Source organism: Eriocheir sinensis, chromosome 63 (genome assembly GCF_024679095.1).
Source record: "Eriocheir sinensis breed Jianghai 21 chromosome 63, ASM2467909v1, whole genome shotgun sequence".
NCBI classification, from domain to species: Eukaryota; Metazoa; Arthropoda; class Malacostraca; order Decapoda; family Varunidae; genus Eriocheir; species Eriocheir sinensis.
In genome coordinates, this window is record NC_066571.1 from 4241386 (window position 1) to 4259219 (window position 17834).

The following is a 17834-nucleotide window of genomic DNA, read 5'->3' on the forward strand; positions in this document are numbered from 1 at the left end:
CTCCCCTCCCCTTCCATTTTCTCCAATCATTCACTTTCCCTTTGCTTTCCTTCCCTTCCCTCCTTGCCCTTCCCTTCCCTTCCCTCCTTGCCCTTCCCTCCCCTCCCCTTCCCCCTCTCAACCCCTCCTATTACCCTTCCCTCTGTCGCTACGTGGTGCCATGCTGGGGAGGGGGCGGATGGAAGAGCCAGAGAGCTATCAGGCTTCTGTGGAGAGGGTCAATGAGTGGCGTCGCTCCTCTTCCCCCCACCCCCATCCGACCACACCCCACCCCACCCCACCCCACCCCACCCTTCTCCCCTTTGCTGCTTCACTGAAAAGGTGTAGGTATAAGCAGGTGATCGGGACACCTGTGCGTTGATGTGTCACAGTTGGGGTAGAAGGGGAGGGGGGGGCACATTTGGGAAGAGGGGAGGAATGAGGGGAATTGGAGGAAAAGAGGTAGGGAGGAGTGGGGCATGTGGGGATGGGTCGTGAAGGAAGGGAAGGGGAGGAATACTGATAGGTGATAGGAGGGATGGGGTGAGGAAGGAGTGGAAAGTTACGTAAGGATGAGGGGAATTGAAGTGGAGGAAGAGAGATAGGGAGAGATGAGGAATGAGGGTGTGGAAGGGAGAAGGTGAAGAGTATGGGAATAGGTGATAGGAGAGGGTGGGTGGTTGAGGATGGGAAGGGAATCTGAGGAGTTGGGTGAAATGAAGTGGAGGAAGAGAGGTAGGGCTAGGGAATGAATGTGATGATAGGCGGTGAAGAAAGGGAAGGGGAGGAAGGAAGTGAGAAATACGGGAATAGGTAATAAAAGGGGGGAAGAATGGAAGAAGGGTTCTGAAAAGGGGGAAAAGTAAGGGAAGGAGAGAGACATACACAAACAGACAAAAAATGAAGATAACAAATTAAAGGTTTAGGATGGAAGGATTAAAGGAACAGGTAAAGAAGGTAGAGGTAAGATGATAAACGAAAAGGAAGGAAAGAGGATTAGAAGATAGGACTAGGGTTAACAGATGAAAGGAGTGGAAAGGAATGATTAAAACAGGTAGATAACATGAAGGTTAGATGATAAATGGGGGGAGAAGGAAAGGGAGGAACACACAAGTAAAAGGTGTTGGAGGAAGGGATTTGAGGAACAGGTAAAGATCGTGAAGGTAAGATGATTGATGGGAAGGAAAGGTAAGGGGTAAAGGAGGAAGGGAAGGGAGGACTAAGGCAGACAGGTGTAGAAAAGTGAGGTAGAGGTGACAGTGATTAATGGAACAGGTATGGTTAGTGATGGGCTTTAGAGGGAGGAAGGAAGGGAGGATGGGCGAGGAAGGGAGAAGATGGATATGGGCAGTGAAGGGAAAGGGAGGAAGGGAGATGAAGGTATGGGCAAGTGATGGACGAGAGATAAAGGGTAGAATGAGGTGTAATATGGTCAGAGAGAGAGAGAGAGAGAGAGAGAGAGAGAGAGAGAATCCACCTTCCACTGTCTCTTCTTATAATATGAAGTAACCAACACATCATGACCTTTTTTAGTGTGGGGGGTTTCTCATACATTTTGTCCTTGAACCGTCACCTTTACCCGGAAAAGAATGGACAGGTGATGTGAAAGGTGTAAAATATGAAGCAGGTGAGAGACCGGCAGGGCGTGTGTTGGGGTGATGGATGGGGTGAATAGAGAGAGGGAAGAGGGACACGGCATAACAAGTAGAGCTAAAACGAGGTGGTGTGGAAGAAGAAGGATAAATAGTGGAATAATAGGAAATGATAGTGAAATAATAGGATAAATAGTGAAGTAAAAAAGATAGGAAATTTAAAAGAAGGAGTAATAGGGCTATATAGTGGAATGATAGGAAATGATAGTGAAATAATAGGATAAATAATGAAGTAAAAAAGATAGGAAATTTAAAAGGAGTTAGAATTGAGGAAGCGTGGACGAAAACTTAGAAGAATGAGAATGTAGTGAAATATAAAAGATAGGAAAGTGAAAAGGAGATAGCAACAAAGTAATATCGATGAAAACGAAGAGAAAAATTATGGAAATGTAAAGAAATGGAACCTAGATAAATTAGAAGGTAGAAATGAGAATGATGGAAAATACAAATAAATAAGAGGTTAGGAAAGTTTAATAAAAGAGTTAGAAACGAAGTATGATGTCTGAAAATGGAGGTCAGCGAAGTTAAAAAGAAGAAACAAGGTGTGAGGAAGAAGGAGAATTTCACTGAATATATTGAAGTAGATGTTAGGAAAGATTAGAAGCCCATGGAAACAAAGCATGGTGGGTAAAAAAAAAAATTATAAATACAAAGAGAAAAGTAGAAACGTTTAAAGGAGATAGGAAATATTAAGCGGACGGAAAGAAAATAAGGGAAGATAAGAAAAAAACAAAACAAAGCCAAGAAATAAATAGAAGAGATAACAGGCAGAAACGAATAAAAGGGAAAAAAATGGAATTAAAAAAAGCAGGGTAAGGGAATGTTTTAAAGCAGGAAATATGATTGTAAGAAAGATTTCGATGGAGGAGGGGAGTGAAGGACGAAGCGAGGTGAAGGAGAAGAGGGAGGGAGAGAAAAAGAGGAAGATGAAAATGGGAAAAAAAGAGTATAGGAAGGTGAAGAGGTCAGGGAGATGAAGGCCAATAGGAAGGAAGATGAATGAAGATAAGAAAAATGTGAAAGTGGAGGAGGAAGAAGGAAGAAGGAAGGAGAGAGGAGTGACAGATGTGTTAGTGGTATCAAAATTGTGGAGAAAAGAAGTGAGGTGAAGAAGATGAATAAGTACGGATTAAGGAAGAGGAAAATAAGAAAGATAGTAAGGAAAGGTAAACATCAGGATTGTGAAGGAAAGGGGGAACGGGAGGAAAACTAAAGTAAAGAGGGAGGAAATGAAAATAGGAAAAGGGAAAGTAAGAAAAAATAAATGTCAAGATTGTGAAGGAGAGGAGAAAGGAAGACAAAGAGGATGGAAGGAGAAGAGGAGGAGGAGGAAGAGTATCGGGATTATGGAGGAAAGTGAAAACAAGGTGAAAGGAGGAGAAGGAGAGGACAAAGGAAGAGACAGAATGGAAGGAGAAAAGGAGGAGGAATAGTATCGGGATTATGAAGGAAAGTGAAAATATGGAGAAAGGAAGAGACAGGATGGAAGGAGATGAGGAGGAGAAAGGAAGACAAAGAGGATGGAAGAAGAGGAGGAGGAAGAGTATCAAGGTTATGAAGGAAAGTGAAAACAAGGAGAAAGGTAGAGAAGGAGAGGAGAAAGGAAGGGACAGGATGGAAGGAGAAAGGAAGACAGGAAGAGAAGGAGAGGAGGTGGAGGAGGAGGCAAAGGAGGACAGGTATGAGGGCGTGACACAGGTATAATATGTTAGCCAAGCGCTTTACCTGTCTCTTCCACATGAGAGACTTCTGGTCCCTTTACCCTCCTCCTCCTCCTCCTCTTCCTCCTTGACAGGTTTCTAAAGGACAATGCGTGTAGAGTTCTTGAGGTGCATTTGAGAGAGAGAGAGAGAGAGAGAGAGAGAGAGAGAGAGAGAGAGAGAGAGAGAGAGAGAGAGAGAGAGAATCATTACGTAATTTGTCTAGCTGATATTGGGTGGAGGAGGAAGAAGAGAAGATCGTTAGGTCACTCGTGGTGGTGATAATAGTGGTGTGTGTGTGTGTGTGTACTGGGGAAGACAATGGAGGGGAGAGGAAGGGGAAGAGGGGGATGTTGGGGGAGGATGTTTTTTCCCCTATGTTTAAAGTTCACAACCCCAACTTAGGTGTAGCACGAAAAACGGGTTGTGTGTGTGTGTGTGTGTGATGGTTTAAAGTTCACACACACACACACACACACACAGCGTCCTCCTCCTCTCTCCTTATTCGTTCTCCTTCCTTGAATGTGTTTCCATCCTTCCTCTTCCTACCTCCTTTCTCTTGATCGCTTCCTCCTTCACTGATGCCTCCTGCCATTTACTTCCTTCCACCATCTCTTCCCTCTCTCCTTCCTTCGCCCACATGCCTCCATTTCTATCTCTCTGCCTCTCGTAACATTTGTATATTTGTGTCCGTGAATGTGAATGAAGAACTGAGGGAAATGTATTGATAGAAGCGAGGAGAGACAGTATGCAGGTGCACGAGAATAGAACAATATGGTGAAGGGAAATTAAGAAATGTAGATAGAAATAGATTATGTTTAAGTTAATATGAAAAGAACTTAGTGAAAGGTGTTGAACGAGTGAAATGTATAAAGTATGTAATAAATACTGTAAATATGAATGGAAATGAAGTGAAATGTATATAGATAGAAATATATTGTTTTAAGATGAATACAAATATAACTTCAAAAGGGAATGAGTAAACAAAATAACCAGACAGACAAATGGGGGAGAGAGAGAGAGAGAGAGAGAGAGAGAGAGTTAGGAGTCATAAATAATGCCACAATGCAAGGGAATATAAGGAAAAGGAGAGCTGACTAAAGGTATTTATGATCCAGCCGAGCGTAAGAGGTGGGAAGTCAGTTAGTGAGAAACGCAATCTTGCAAGACAGCGAACAACGGTTGCTTTTCGTTATCCAGTGTACACCAGTTATAGCCTGCGTGTGTGTGTGTGTGTGTGTGTGTGAGAGAGAGAGAGAGAGAGAGAGAGAGAGAGAGAGAGAGAGAGAGAGAGAGAGAGAGAGAGAGAAGGTTGCGTCTGAGTTTTTTCCTTCCTTCCCACCTTTCCTCCTGAGAATGGTATTTGTAAATCATAAGAAACATTAAATAACAAATCAGTGTGGGTTGGCTCCTGTTTTATGCTTCATGTTTTCCCTTCACTTATAATAATGCACGTTGTAGAGAATAATAAAGATAAAAGAATGTAGTAAGTTGTAAAGTAGAATAAAACGAAATAGATGCATAGTAGAGTAAAATAAGTAGAATGAGAATTGAGATGTAAAATGAAAATAATGCAAGTTGAAAAAATTGCGAAATAGTGAAGTAAAACCAAGTAAAATAATAAAACAACGGAAAATATAAAGTAAAATACGAAAAGAATGCAGATTGCATAGCTAAAAAAAAAGTAAAAAAAAAAAAAAAAAAGAATGCAAGCTGTAGAGTAAGATTTTTTTCCCTCGTCATTGCTCCCCCTCGACCCAAGAATATAAATTGTATTACGTAAAAGAAAAATAAGAAATCAGTGACGACGGTTCTCTCTCTCTCTCTCTCTCTCTCTCTCTCTCTCTCTCTCTCTCTCGACCCAAAAAAGGAAGTTGTTTACAGTTACTTCAGTGGACTTTAATTCTTTTTTCCATTCTTTTGCGTCGTCCTTGGGAGTGTTCAATCTCATTACGCACTATTTTCAACCTTTTTTGTCTCACTACGAGGGGAGACTGTGTGTGTGTGTGTGTGTGTGTGTGTGTGTGTGTGTGTGTTGGGTTGATTTACGGCCACGCCCTCTCTTCCATGCTCACACCTCTTCCATCTTCTTCCTCCTCTTCTCCTCTTACTCTTCGTCTTTCTCATTTTCTTTCTGCTCTTCCTCTAATTCCTCCTCATAGCATTTTTTCACTCTTGATTCCTTCCCATTTCACTTTCTCATCCTTGCCTCCTTCGCCTCCATGTCACTTCTACACCTTTTTCCTTCCCATTTCCCTTTCTCATCCCAATCTCTTCCTTTTCCTCTCCTCTCCCTTCTCTTTTTCTCTTATTGCTTCCCATTTCCCTTTCTCATCCCTGCCTCTTCCTCTTTCTTGCCACTTCTCTTCCTCCTCCTTTCTCCACAACATACCACACCCCATCACCTCTTCCTCTTCCCCTTCGCCTCCCCATCATCACACCCTTCCCTCACCTCCCCCTCCATTCATCTTCCGCTGCATTAGGTAACAACAGTATAAAGAAAGCCTTGACTTTTATATGCACGTTCTATTGTAAGGGAAGGAGAGGAGGAAGAATGAAAACTAAGAAAAAAAAACATGTAATCAAGTGTCAGTTTAAAGAAAGTTTGAACGAAGGAAAGATAGTGTGGTGGAGTGAAGGAAAGATAGCGTCTCTCTCTCTCTCTCTCTCTCTCTCTCTCTCTCTCTCTCTCTCTCTCGAAGTGATCAGAGGAGAAACTTGGAGGTGGTCGCCGTCATTGGTAGTTTAGTGGTTGTCCGCCCCGAGGCTCTCTTGTCATTACCCGCTACAGTTTCTCCTCCGTACTGCCGGCGCCTTACAGGTCACCCAGAGAGAGAGTTTGGGGAGAAAGAACGGTTCAAGAGCGCATGTGCGTATCCGTCGTAATGGGGAGGGTGAATGGGCGGTGTAGGTAGACAACTGCGTAGATGTGGGAGGTGGCGCTGGTGGTGGTGGAGGAGGAGGTGATGGTGTTGCAAGGTAAGCAGCTGCTGGACTCTTGGGGTGAATAGGAACGACTAGATGCGTAGGTGGCAGCAACAGTAGGGAGAGGAAGACGAGGGGGCTATCTAGGTTGGTGAATGTGAAGAGTAAATAGTGGTAGTGATTGTAGTAGACTTGGGTAGGCGGGGTAACCTAACTGCGTATGCTAAGTAGGCTAGCGGGGATCGGAGGAGTCGTAAGTAGGTGCATGGGTAGGCCAGGCTTATGGTAGGGGTGGGTTGGATAGAAGGAGGGGGGTATGGATCGTCTGCAAGGTAGGTTGGTAGCTGAAGAGAAAGACCAGTTTTGGAGTTGTGTAAGAGCTGTTTACCTCCTCACCCTCCCCCCATTTCTTCCCCTTCCTCCCTATACCCACACTGTCTTCCCTCCCCACTCCGTCTCTCCGCCGTCATGACTTCTGCAACCTTGTATTAATCTTGTTGCTGCTGAGAGAGTCGAGGGAGAGCGGAGAGGAAGGAAAGGGAGGAGAGGAAGGAAAGGGGGCGAGAGGAAGAGGGGGTGGGGGTTGGAGGACGAGAAGAGTGGGGGTGAGGGAGAACGCCTGCGTCTTACAGCCTCTCCCTCCATCCCTCTTCCCCATCCTCCCCCGCTCCCCTCTCACAGTTCCCTCTCACTCGCTATATATGGAGAGGAAAAATGGTGGCGCTCTCTCTCTCTCTCTCTCTCTCTCTCTCTCTCTCTCACACAACATCACGCCACTACTTTTCAACATCCGTGTAAGTAGTGGCATGTGTTGGCTTCCCAGTTATTACTATTTTATTCGACTAAAAGTAACGGCGATGCTATCTAAAATTGTCCATCCATAGTAACGTACCGGCCTAGTCAGTATGTTTGTTTGTCTGTTCGCGCCCTGTAGTATGGTCTATTTTTACGTGATTCAGATTCTTGTTGCCAGTTGCTCGTCCTGTCACCGAATTTAGACTTGGCGACACTGATTGTGAGTACGATGGACGGGGGGGAGGGGAAGAGGAGAAGGTGGAGGAGAGCGATATGATACTGGTCTGAAGTGGGAGGTGGGTGCAATGAGGAGGATTAAGAGAAGTGTGAAGGAGTTGACGTGAGTTTGAGGTCACGTAATACTAAAGATACTTTGAAGGGAAGGGGGGAAAGGTTTCGAGTGAGTAATCTAGGCGGCTTAGTAAGTGTTGAGAAGGAAGATTAAGCAGAGGGGTGAAAGGGAGGGAGGTGATATTGAAGTCGCAAAGTACTGGTATGAAGTTTCAGTGACTGGAGGAAGAGGGACGTCAGAGTGCAATTCGGGTGGTTGAAGGAAATAGGGATAGGGAGGAGGATCAGGAGAAAGGGGCTGTTGTAGTAGTATGGAGGTTCAGTGATGGAAGGAAGAGGGAGGTCTGATGCAATTCGGGCGGCTGAAGGGATAGTGAGGAGGAGGAGGTAGTTGCTGTGATAGTGAGGCTGCTTATGTAATGCCATTGAGGTTCTTTGACAGGAGGAAGAGGGACGTCTGAGTGCAATGTGGGTGGGTGAAGTGAGTTAGTGGTGAGGAGAGAAGCAGTGACGTGCTGGTCCAGGATGTAAACAATAACAGTGCCACGTGGTGCAGTGGGAGGACGGGCGGCGGCGGCGGTGGCGGTGATGGTGGTTGCGGCTGACAGAAGGGGACCCGGCCGCCGCCACGTGGTGCCGCCCGGCTGGCTTTGCTGCAACATAACTGCGTAGTTGCCGGCCCCACTCGGGTGATAACGGGCCCCCCTTCCCCGGCCGGCGCTGCTTACCTCCCTCCCCCAGAGTCCCCCCTTTCACACTGTCACGCGGGGAGGAGCGAGAGTCGAGGAGGTGGGGGGGGGGGGGTAAACACACCTCCGTGATGCATTTCGTCCTCTGTCGGGGAAAGCATTGATCTCGCTCATTGCACGTGCGTGGAGGGGACTGTTCCCTGATGCTGCCGTGCTGCCCATTGGTGCTGCTAGAGGCTGTAGGGCATGGCAAGGGGCAGAGGGTCCGTCCACGCTACCCGGGCGAGGAGAGCGTATCCCAGCGACAGGTGACTAGCGGGCATTAGTAGGTGGCCTCAGGCGTGGGTGGCGGCGGTGAGTGGAGGTGCCCCAAGCCTCCCTCCCTCCCTACCCTCGCCAGGCGCTCAATGCTTGCCGGGTCACGTGAGACGCCGGGGAGGAGGAGAGGGAGGAATGAAGGTAAAGGGGCACTGGGAGGCTGGTCTTGTCTGGGTGATTCATGTAGCATTTTAAATTCTCAGCCAGCTTTTGCCCTAAGTTTCACCATCGCTGTATTATATTATTTGTAGTTTACTTTTTTTGTCCTTTTTGCTTGGACTTCTGAATTGCCAGCCTCGCCATTGTTACAGAAAGTGGAAGGCCGCATCGGCAGTTGATATACCCGTTTGTCTGGTTCTTGTAGCCTTGTAGCGGCATGTGACGGCTAAAGGTGGTGGTGGTGCGGGGCAGGAAGGACAGCCTATACGTTTCTGAAGCAATGGAAGTGGTCGGTGGGAAGGATCCGAGCGGTGGTGTCGATGAAGTAAGAACGTATAGCTCTTTACTTATATCTCAGGCAGGGGAGTTGATCCACTTAGTCTTGATAGCGATGAACTTGATGGTTACAGCTGGTTACTGAAGCGGTGATGGCGGTGGCATGGGTAGAAAAGGAAGGGGATGCTTAGCTGGCTGCTGAAGTTGTTGTGGATGATGATTGTGGTGGAGTCTACTTTGGTTGTGGTATTTTGGCAGTGGTGGCGTTATGGGGGGCGTTGCATGGAGATTGTATAATGTTATGTTGGCAGTGAAGTTAAAGGGGCCCTTCGCGAGGTGGTGGAGGACGCGAGATGGAATGTTTGGTGAGGTGGTGGTAGGAAGGGTGGAAGTGGTCTGAGGGGCGGTGGAGGGCATATGAGACGATCGTGTGATTTTTTAAACGTCATATGAGTCTTTATAGTGACGATAACGTGGCTGAATTGTCTTTCTGAACCGTTTTTCAAGGCATGGTTAGTTGATTTTTACGAGTTTGCAATATGTCGACTTTAAAAATTCAACACTTTTAACTTCGTCCCAAAAATGGAATTAATAATCCAAACTTGCCATTAACTTAAATTCTAATACGACATTTAAACATTCTTTAGCGGGTGTGTTGGTGTTGGTGGTGGATGTAATAACAAGAAAAGTGGAATGTGGTGTGAGGAGTGGCGGAGGGCTTGGGAGACGCCATAGTGTTGGTAAAGGTGGAGGGCGTGGTGGCGGTGGGGAGGGTGAAAGGCATTTTGGTGGGTTGGAGGGCATGGAAGACTGCATGCTTCAGCGGTGGATGGTGTGGCGGCGGTGCGGAACATAACATAAGAACATAAGAACGCAGGCGGCGGTGTACGGAATCTGCATTGATGGAGCGTTCTGATTTGCTTAGGTTTCTTGACATTCTTCCAATTAAATGTTAAATACGAGTAAAGTACAAGAGAACATTATGGAAGGAGAGGAAAAGAGGTGCAGCATATTAAATACTTGCCTCAAATCCTCCCTTACCCCACAAAATGGCAAGAAGTAAGGAACGTACTTGGTTATTAATTAAAACGTGTTAAAGGAAAATAGTTTTGGTGCTGAAATGTGCTTGCTGCAGGGAAGGTACAAGCTGTCTAGGGAAGTAGTCGTGTCGATTTTAAACCTAACCGAAACCTAACCACAGTTTTATACACACACACACACACACACACACACACACACACACACACGTCGCGGTTCTCAGTTGTGTTGCGTACGTAGTTGGAAGGGTTATAATTATGTAGGTTATATAATACTGGCTGACTAGTACCAAAGCTCACCCATTCACACGTCACAGCTGCCACCCAAGTTTCTAGACTCCTTGGTTGCCACAGTCTGGGGGCATTGAGTCATGGACGCTCAGATGGGTTATATGAAGGTCGTGAGCAAAGTTCGTAACGTTCAAAGAGCCACAAACCAGCCAGTGAGCCAGCGGGAAAATGCTCCTGGGTCTCTTTGCTTCCTGGTTCACGGCACGCCCACCCACGCCACCGCCATGGCCGCCAGACACAGCCATGCTCGGTCCTTTATGTTCCTTTTCTTTTCCTGTGTTACCCTCAAATGACAATGGCAGTCAAATTGGAAAATAATATATATTAAACAGTCAAATAGAAATATAATATATACGTATAAAGCCATTGTGTGTGTGTGTGTGTTCCGTCACGTCGGTTTCCATGGAGAGCGAGCTGGGTGAATGAAGAAAGCTTTTGCTGAATAAGAAAATACGTAACCGCATTGAGTGAGATGAGGGAAGGTGCCTTTGCCGGCCTGTCCCCCCGCTCTCCACTTCCCATGGCAACAGCACCGCCGCTCTCTCCCTCTCTCCTCTCTCCAAATAGCAGAAGCTTCAGACCGTCAAATGTTGCCGTCTTGACTTTCTTTTCCCGTGAACTGAAATAAACTGAAGGGGCTCTTGATTCAGACACGACATTGACAGTTGACATGCCTCCGTTGATCGCCGGGCTGCGAAACGTCAATACCGGGGAAAAAACAAAACAAAAAAAACAGCAGGTGGTGTAGACTGAGCACGATCTCGAATACGTTTCCCAGCAGTGTTTACAATATACGATGACCTTGAGAGGAGAGACGCACGCCGTAGTAAAGACGTGGCCAAGTCAGCCGCCGGCAATGGTGTCTCGAGCCCCTCACACCGCCAGTGAGAAACCATCATTGCCAGCTTTTCCTCGACAGATCCCATATTGTAGGTTAGCTTGACACGGGGGAAATAAGAGAAGCATCCTAATAATTCCAGTCGAGCATAACATAATGCAGATAGTGGGTTGTAGTAACAGGTGAAACCTCCAAATACGCTGTTTCGAACGTTTTAAGAGACGCTTGTTGTGGTATCGTGTTTTATAAGATTTCCTCCCCCTTTCTCCACCTCCTCCTGCTTGCCCCCGCAGCTGACTGGGCGTCCTGGCAACTCCTCCCCCTTACTCCACTGCTTGCCGGGGTCCGATGTAACGTTCACCGGCCATAAGATTTGCCATGTGGCTAATATTAAAGTGCCTGCTCGTGGCTGCATGATTCAGCCTCCCATCAGTTGTGAAATATCAACGAAAAGGGCCTGAAAAATCCTCTACTTTTCGGGTTAGCTTATAAAGTAAAATAAGATTGAGTTGGCAATGTGTACTGGGTTTATAGTTTACCTCTGTGTGTGTGTGTGTGTGTGTGTGTGTGTGTGTGTGTAAACATCCAAGTGTGCTCGTAAAGCATGGCATAAGTAACTGAGCCTCAATTACTGAGGCACCTCGAGACTGTCTGTGTATGTCATGAGTGTCTGCCCTGGATAGTAATGATTGCTTTGCCTGCTCCATGCTCTAATTTCACTCCAAGTTTACTTTTTTTTTTTTTTTTTTTTTTTTTTTTCAAAAGCCGCTATTGTTAAAGTCTTCTTGTCACCCATTCAATTCCTACCTCATGAACTGTTGACAGCAAATAAAACATGTGATATATATGAAATGTGTAGTATCCCCCTTCAGGAAGACATGAAGTAGGCTGAGTCAGTGTGTAATGAAGAATGCACAAGCCGGACGCCTCCTAACTTGAGTGTTACTGCTTGCAGGTGGAGCGGGCGGCAAGGGGACATGGGGAGCGCTGGGGTCCGAGCTGGCCGAGGAAGAGGTGGATGGAGCCATCGACTCCAATGACCCCAACTATGATGAGGCCAACCCTGAGAACAGGGAGTTTAAGATTAAAGTGATTGATCTTGATCGCTCCAATGAGGAACTGCAGGTGAGTCCCTAAAGTCATGACATCAGAATCCTACCGCATTTTCATATCTATCAGCCAATTTGGGAGGCAAGAGCGATCAGCTGAGCCCCTGCCCCCTGATGATGGCTGGCCCGTGCCTCCCGTCTTCATGACACAATATAAGTGAATATGCAAATAATCTGGACAGTGGGCTAGGCTTCGTTATATAACTATCCATTAGGCTGCCAGATGATGATGGACATACAGTATATACATTTATTATCAAACTTTAAGATATAATTGGTGATAAGAACGATGAATATATGACTAATTTAACCCCGGGCATCCCCCGGTGTTTAGTAAGAACATAACATAAGGGGCTCGCAAAAAGCCCACTGACCTATACTTGGCAGCCCTTGTCACCTATCAGTAACAGTAATAGATGGGCCACTAACACACCCACCCACGCAGTAATAGATGGACACTAACACACACAGTAATAGATGGACATTAACACCCACCCACCCACACATTAATAGATACACTAACACCCACACCCACATAGTAATAGATGGGCCACTAACACACCCACCCACACAGTAATAGACGGACACTAACACCCACACCCACACAGTAATAGATACACTAACACCCACACCCACACAGTAATAGATGGGCCACCCACACCCACACAGTAATAGATGGGCCACCCACACCCACACAGTAATAGATGGACACTGACACACCCACCCACACAGTAAGAGATGGACACTAACACACCCACCCACACAGTAATAGATGGGCACTAACACACCCACCCACACAGTAATAGATGGACACTAACACCCACACCCACACATTAATAGATGGACACTAACACACCCACCCACACAGTAAGAAATGGACACTAACACACACACTCACACAGTAATAGATGGACACTAACACCCACACCCACACAGTAATAGATGGACACCAACACACCCACCCACACAGTAACAGATGGACACTAACACCCACACCCACACAGTAATAAATGGGCCACTAACACCCACCCACACAGTAATAGATGGGCCACTAACACACCCACCCACACGGTAATAGATAGGGTACTAACACCCACACCCACACAGTAATAGATGGGCCACTAACACACCCACCCACACAATAATAGATGGGCCACTAACACACCCACCCACACAGTAACAGATGGACACTAACACACCCACCCACACAGTAATAGATGGGCCACTAACACAAACACCAACACAGTAACATGACGGGGAAAAGCTGAGGAGCATTCTTGCAGTAAATATTTGCTTCCCAAAATGGCGGGCCTTTGTGGGGCAGCTGAGAAGTGATCAGCTGATAGCTGATGATGATGTCACATGCAACCCCTCTATACTCAGAAAAAAAAGTACTATTATAACATCTCGTCTTTCATTACCACTGATCTTCACAAAACCTTTCAGCCCTCAAAAGTTGTTCACTCAATTTAAAAATCAATAAACATTATGTAACATCTTTATCTATCCTGACTAATTATTTGCTTTAAAGGCATTGAATTTAGTTTCATAAATTCAAAACAACCATTTTATATTAATTAAAATCTCATAAATCTGTCACAGAAACAAATATCGTCCCTTGTGGCCGAGTACTTCGACCATGGGGACACGCAGGAGACTTACTTGTCTCTGGAGGAGCTTCAGGTGTCTACCAGGGCACACCTGGTACTGGTGACAGCGGTGGAGTTAGCCATGGACCACAAGCCATCCCACCGGGAGATGACCAGTGTCCTCCTGGCGGATCTTTATGGGCACCTCCTCTTTGAGCCCCACTATACCAAAGGTATCCTAGCTGCCCCTGCCTATTTCTTAAGGACAGAGATAGGCTCAAGGATGATAACTGGAAAAAAAGTTTGCTCCATACTTGTATAAGGATTCAAAGACATAATTGCTGGCTTGTATATAGCAAACAGTTTAGACAAGCTGTCATAGAAGAGTACATCATTATATGATACTGCTATCTAGAGGGTATATGTTAAAAAGAAATGGTAGAGAACTTTACTTGTGGCCATTACCTTGAAGAGGAGCTGCAGGAGGGAACAGGACATCAGATATGGACTAATGAAAATATTCAGGGGCCAACAACACCATTATGGTGACTGCATTATCTTTTGAGATATTTGCTTGAGAAGTCACCAAGTGGTTACTAATTTCCTCTAGTATTTATGTTACTGGGTCTCCAGCTAACACGAGTATGATGTTCCCCAGGTTATGATACGCTTATTAAGAACCTAAATGAGCTTGTGCTGGATACTCCAGACGCTCCAACCATTCTGGGCAACTTCATTGCGCGCTCCATTGCTGATGATTGCATCCCTCCCAAGTTCCTCCAGAGTTACAAAGGCAAGGTAAGGTGGCCACCCACACTCATCTGTAGGGAGCTCTGAGCTTCTGGATTGGTATTGATGTAGACCAATAGTTCCCATGAAGGAACTTGCTTACTCCTTACTCCTTATTCCTGTATTCATAAGAAACCTGGTTCTCATTTTATAAATGATAAGTATTTATTGAATTAGAACAGCATGAAAATGCATTTTTACAATATCTAGTACACAATAAGACATTGTAGACTGAAATTAATCATGTTATTGCTCTTTAATAATTTTAATTTGTCTCATGTAGGTTGACTGTGAGCATGCAGTCGTGACGCTGGCAAGATCTGACAGCCTCTTGTCAATGCGTCACGGGTTGGTGAGGCTTGATAATGTCTGGGGAGTCGGGGGTGGGACAAGGCCTGTCAAATACCTGGTGAAACAGATGGTTTTGCTGCTGGAGGAGTACCTGTCCTCCTCTGACATTAATGAGGCCACTAGATGCCTTCAGGAACTGGAGGTACCTCACTTCCATCATGAACTGGTAAGTCATCTCTTGATGGGAAGTGTAATACATTGTAGCTGGGTAATAAAATTAGCATCATCATCATTATCTCCATAATTATTGCTGTAATCCTCATTTTCATTGGCATTGTTATCCATATGAATGCTAGGGAATCAGAAAAAAAAATATTTAAGTGGAAAAAATGATTAATTATTACTTGTATGGTTTCTATATTAACATGAGATCATGCCAACTAACCTTGTACCTCTGCTCATAGGTTTATGAAGCTGTTGTGATGGCAATAGAAAAAATGGACACAAGAACTTCCAAGATGATGATTGAGCTGCTGGGCTCACTCCACCGTGCCATCATCATCACCCCCACACAGATGAGGGCAGGCTTTGTGAGGGTTAGTGTCAGTCAATGTGATGTTGTCTTAGATTTAAGGGGGTTATAAAGTTAAAACCAATAAGGTAGAGGTAAATTTGAATGCCTCCAGCTTTTAGGACAAGGGAGATTAATATGAAGAGTTGGGAGATACTTCAGAGATTGCCATGTGTCTCCCAGCACCGCTAGGCTGCACCGTTTTTCAGTGCCTCATCAGTTTAGTTTGAATACCTTTCCAGCACTCAAGATCATTGTGTAACATTTTTTCTGGACTAACTGATTTGAAACTTGTCAGGTGGGTGTGCATATGTCACGAGGAATGAGTCTTGGACTTGGGACGCCTTGTTGCGGTGGTGTCGAGTGGGAGGGAGGCATGCAGGCCCAAGAGACAGGACTTAGTGAGCAGTTTTGCCAAGCTGAACCTGATTGAAGCTTCCCATGTAGATTTTTACAACCTATTTGGTGGATTTTGAGGGGAAATTGTTTGTGCTGAGCTAAGCAGGATTCTTGATGGTGGTAATGATTTTTAAGGTTTGTATGTAAGATGGGAATGTCACATGTGCTGGCACTCCTGCCTAGTTGCAATTAGTCATAGGTCTAGATTGCCTTGGGAAATTGTTAGTATTACTTGATAACTTTTTATCTTTTCATCATCATGCCATACACTACAGGTGTAAGCTACTTATAAATACAAAAACTACATAGTAATATGTTTTATCTGTGGCATGCAAAAATCCTATAATGGTCCCTTCTTTTTGTGAGACATGCATATGTCTCTTAAATGTAAACATGACTCATTTAATGTTTGTATATCCTCTAATGGCTGATTGTATAGTCAGCCTAAAGTAATGTGATTGAAGGGGACTTATCTCTAAATACATAAAAACACTTTCAAAGTATAAGAAACACCGAGAATTGTTGTACTAACGAGGCATTCCAAGGAGGTTTGTGCCACCCTCAAAGATGAAGCTTCTGTGAGGAAAACAATAAAGGATCTTCTAACTTGTCATTTGATTTAACTGGCATATGACAAAAGTAATAATCACAATATAATTTATTTTCTGTATAATTGGCACTACCTTCGAGCGAATAATTAGAGGTGTGGCATCTCTTTCCTGCATACTGGGTAATGTAATACCTTAATTTTAACTGAAATGCATTGATAATTATCATTTTACAAATGAAGGATATGTTCTCTTCCTCACCTTTATATTGGCACAAAGGAGAGCCTATCACATAAGCTTCATTCTTGTCTTTGGTTCTCAGGTACTTGAAGGAACTTCATTCATGTTATATATGCTGGGCCAGCTAGTTTAAGATACAGGAGACCAGTATTTTGCAATTGTGTTTCATGCATAACAGAATGTATGTTAATGATTGTGAGCTTGACAAAGCATTTTTGGTTCAGTAGAGAGAGAGACTATAGAAGTGAATTGCACAATGGTAATATACGGCAGTGGGAATGTTAGGTAGTGATAACGATACTTATTCAGTTTGAAGGCAAAACAAGAATTTTAATATTAGGCACAATAAAGTTGGAGGGGGAACAGAGTAGAAGGAATATGCCATGAATCCTCCAGAGTGAGGGCATGTGTCCAAGGCAGAATTGTGTAGGGTATTAAACTAATTGATTTAAATCATTAAGGTGAGCAAAGTTTTAGGTTTGTTCACTAGGCTGGTCAGTGAAAGTAGATGAAAGCCAGAGTTGCTTCAGTGGTCTACAGTGAAATTCCTAAAACAGATTTCAGTGAAGGGAGAGTGAGTCTAGATGTAGAATTTTACATAGTTGGTAGAATTAGGTAAGAGATAAACATTACAGTTTAGGGAGAATGACAATTAAGTCATGGCCAAATGGTAAAAAATTCTGAAGAATCTAGATCATTGGCACAAAAGCACATATTAGAATTGTGTATTTAGATGTGACATCCAGCTGTATACTGCAATTTATGGGAGAGAAAGTAGAGAGGAACAAAATAGTGATTACTGTCAGCAGTAGTAGTAGAAGGTGAGGTTTAGAGAAGAGGAGGTGTTCCACAGGGTTTTTAGAAGTTTAGAGTAGGGGAGAAAGTTGAAGGAGCTGTCAACACCTCTTTAGGCTGTCCCCAGAAGTGGGGTCCAACCTGTGGACATTTCTGGTTCCCTCAGCTCACCCAGCTGTTGAAAATGAATATCCTTACACTTAATGAAGATACTTCCTCCATTTGTGTATCTCTTTCTTTTGAACCAGTGGCTGAATTTTTTTAACAAAGCAAGATCTTAAAATTTTATAGCATGGAAGGCTGAATAGCAGGGGTTTCCTATCAATGTACACACACTTTTGTGACCAGGTAGAAGTTATGTGCCACAAACTTACAGTGCCAACCTTATTTTCTGGCAGGTGTATGAAGATATGCCGCAGATTTGTGTGGATGTGCCTCCTGCCTATACAATTCTGGAAAAGTTTGTCATGCAGTGCCAGAGCCAGAAGGTTGTTGGGGACGATGTGGTGAAGAAGCTGCCCGTGAGGTGAGTGAGACGAGGCACACATATTGC

General features: G+C 44.7%; 1 protein-coding gene across 3 annotated transcripts in view; it reads left to right on the forward strand.

Moving 5' to 3' along the window:
- LOC126986879 (programmed cell death protein 4-like) overlaps positions 1 to 17834 on the forward strand; it is a 39683-nt gene that overhangs the window by 21328 nt on the left and 521 nt on the right. Inside the window, exons 2-8 of one of the 3 annotated variants that reach the window (XR_007740015.1) lie at positions 11906 to 12075; positions 13662 to 13881; positions 14307 to 14446; positions 14721 to 14954; positions 15193 to 15324; positions 15598 to 15833; positions 17680 to 17807. Coding sequence is in view for 1 of the 3 variants with exons in the window: in XM_050843351.1 (XP_050699308.1) it covers positions 11906 to 12075; positions 13662 to 13881; positions 14307 to 14446; positions 14721 to 14954; positions 15193 to 15324; positions 17680 to 17807 (1024 nt within the window). In the remaining 2 variants the exon portion in view is untranslated. Of the gene's footprint in view, positions 1 to 11905; positions 12076 to 13661; positions 13882 to 14306; positions 14447 to 14720; positions 14955 to 15192; positions 15325 to 15597; positions 15834 to 17679; positions 17808 to 17834 lie in introns of those variants that run through there. The other 2 variants (XR_007740016.1, XM_050843351.1) reach the window with 2 other exon arrangements.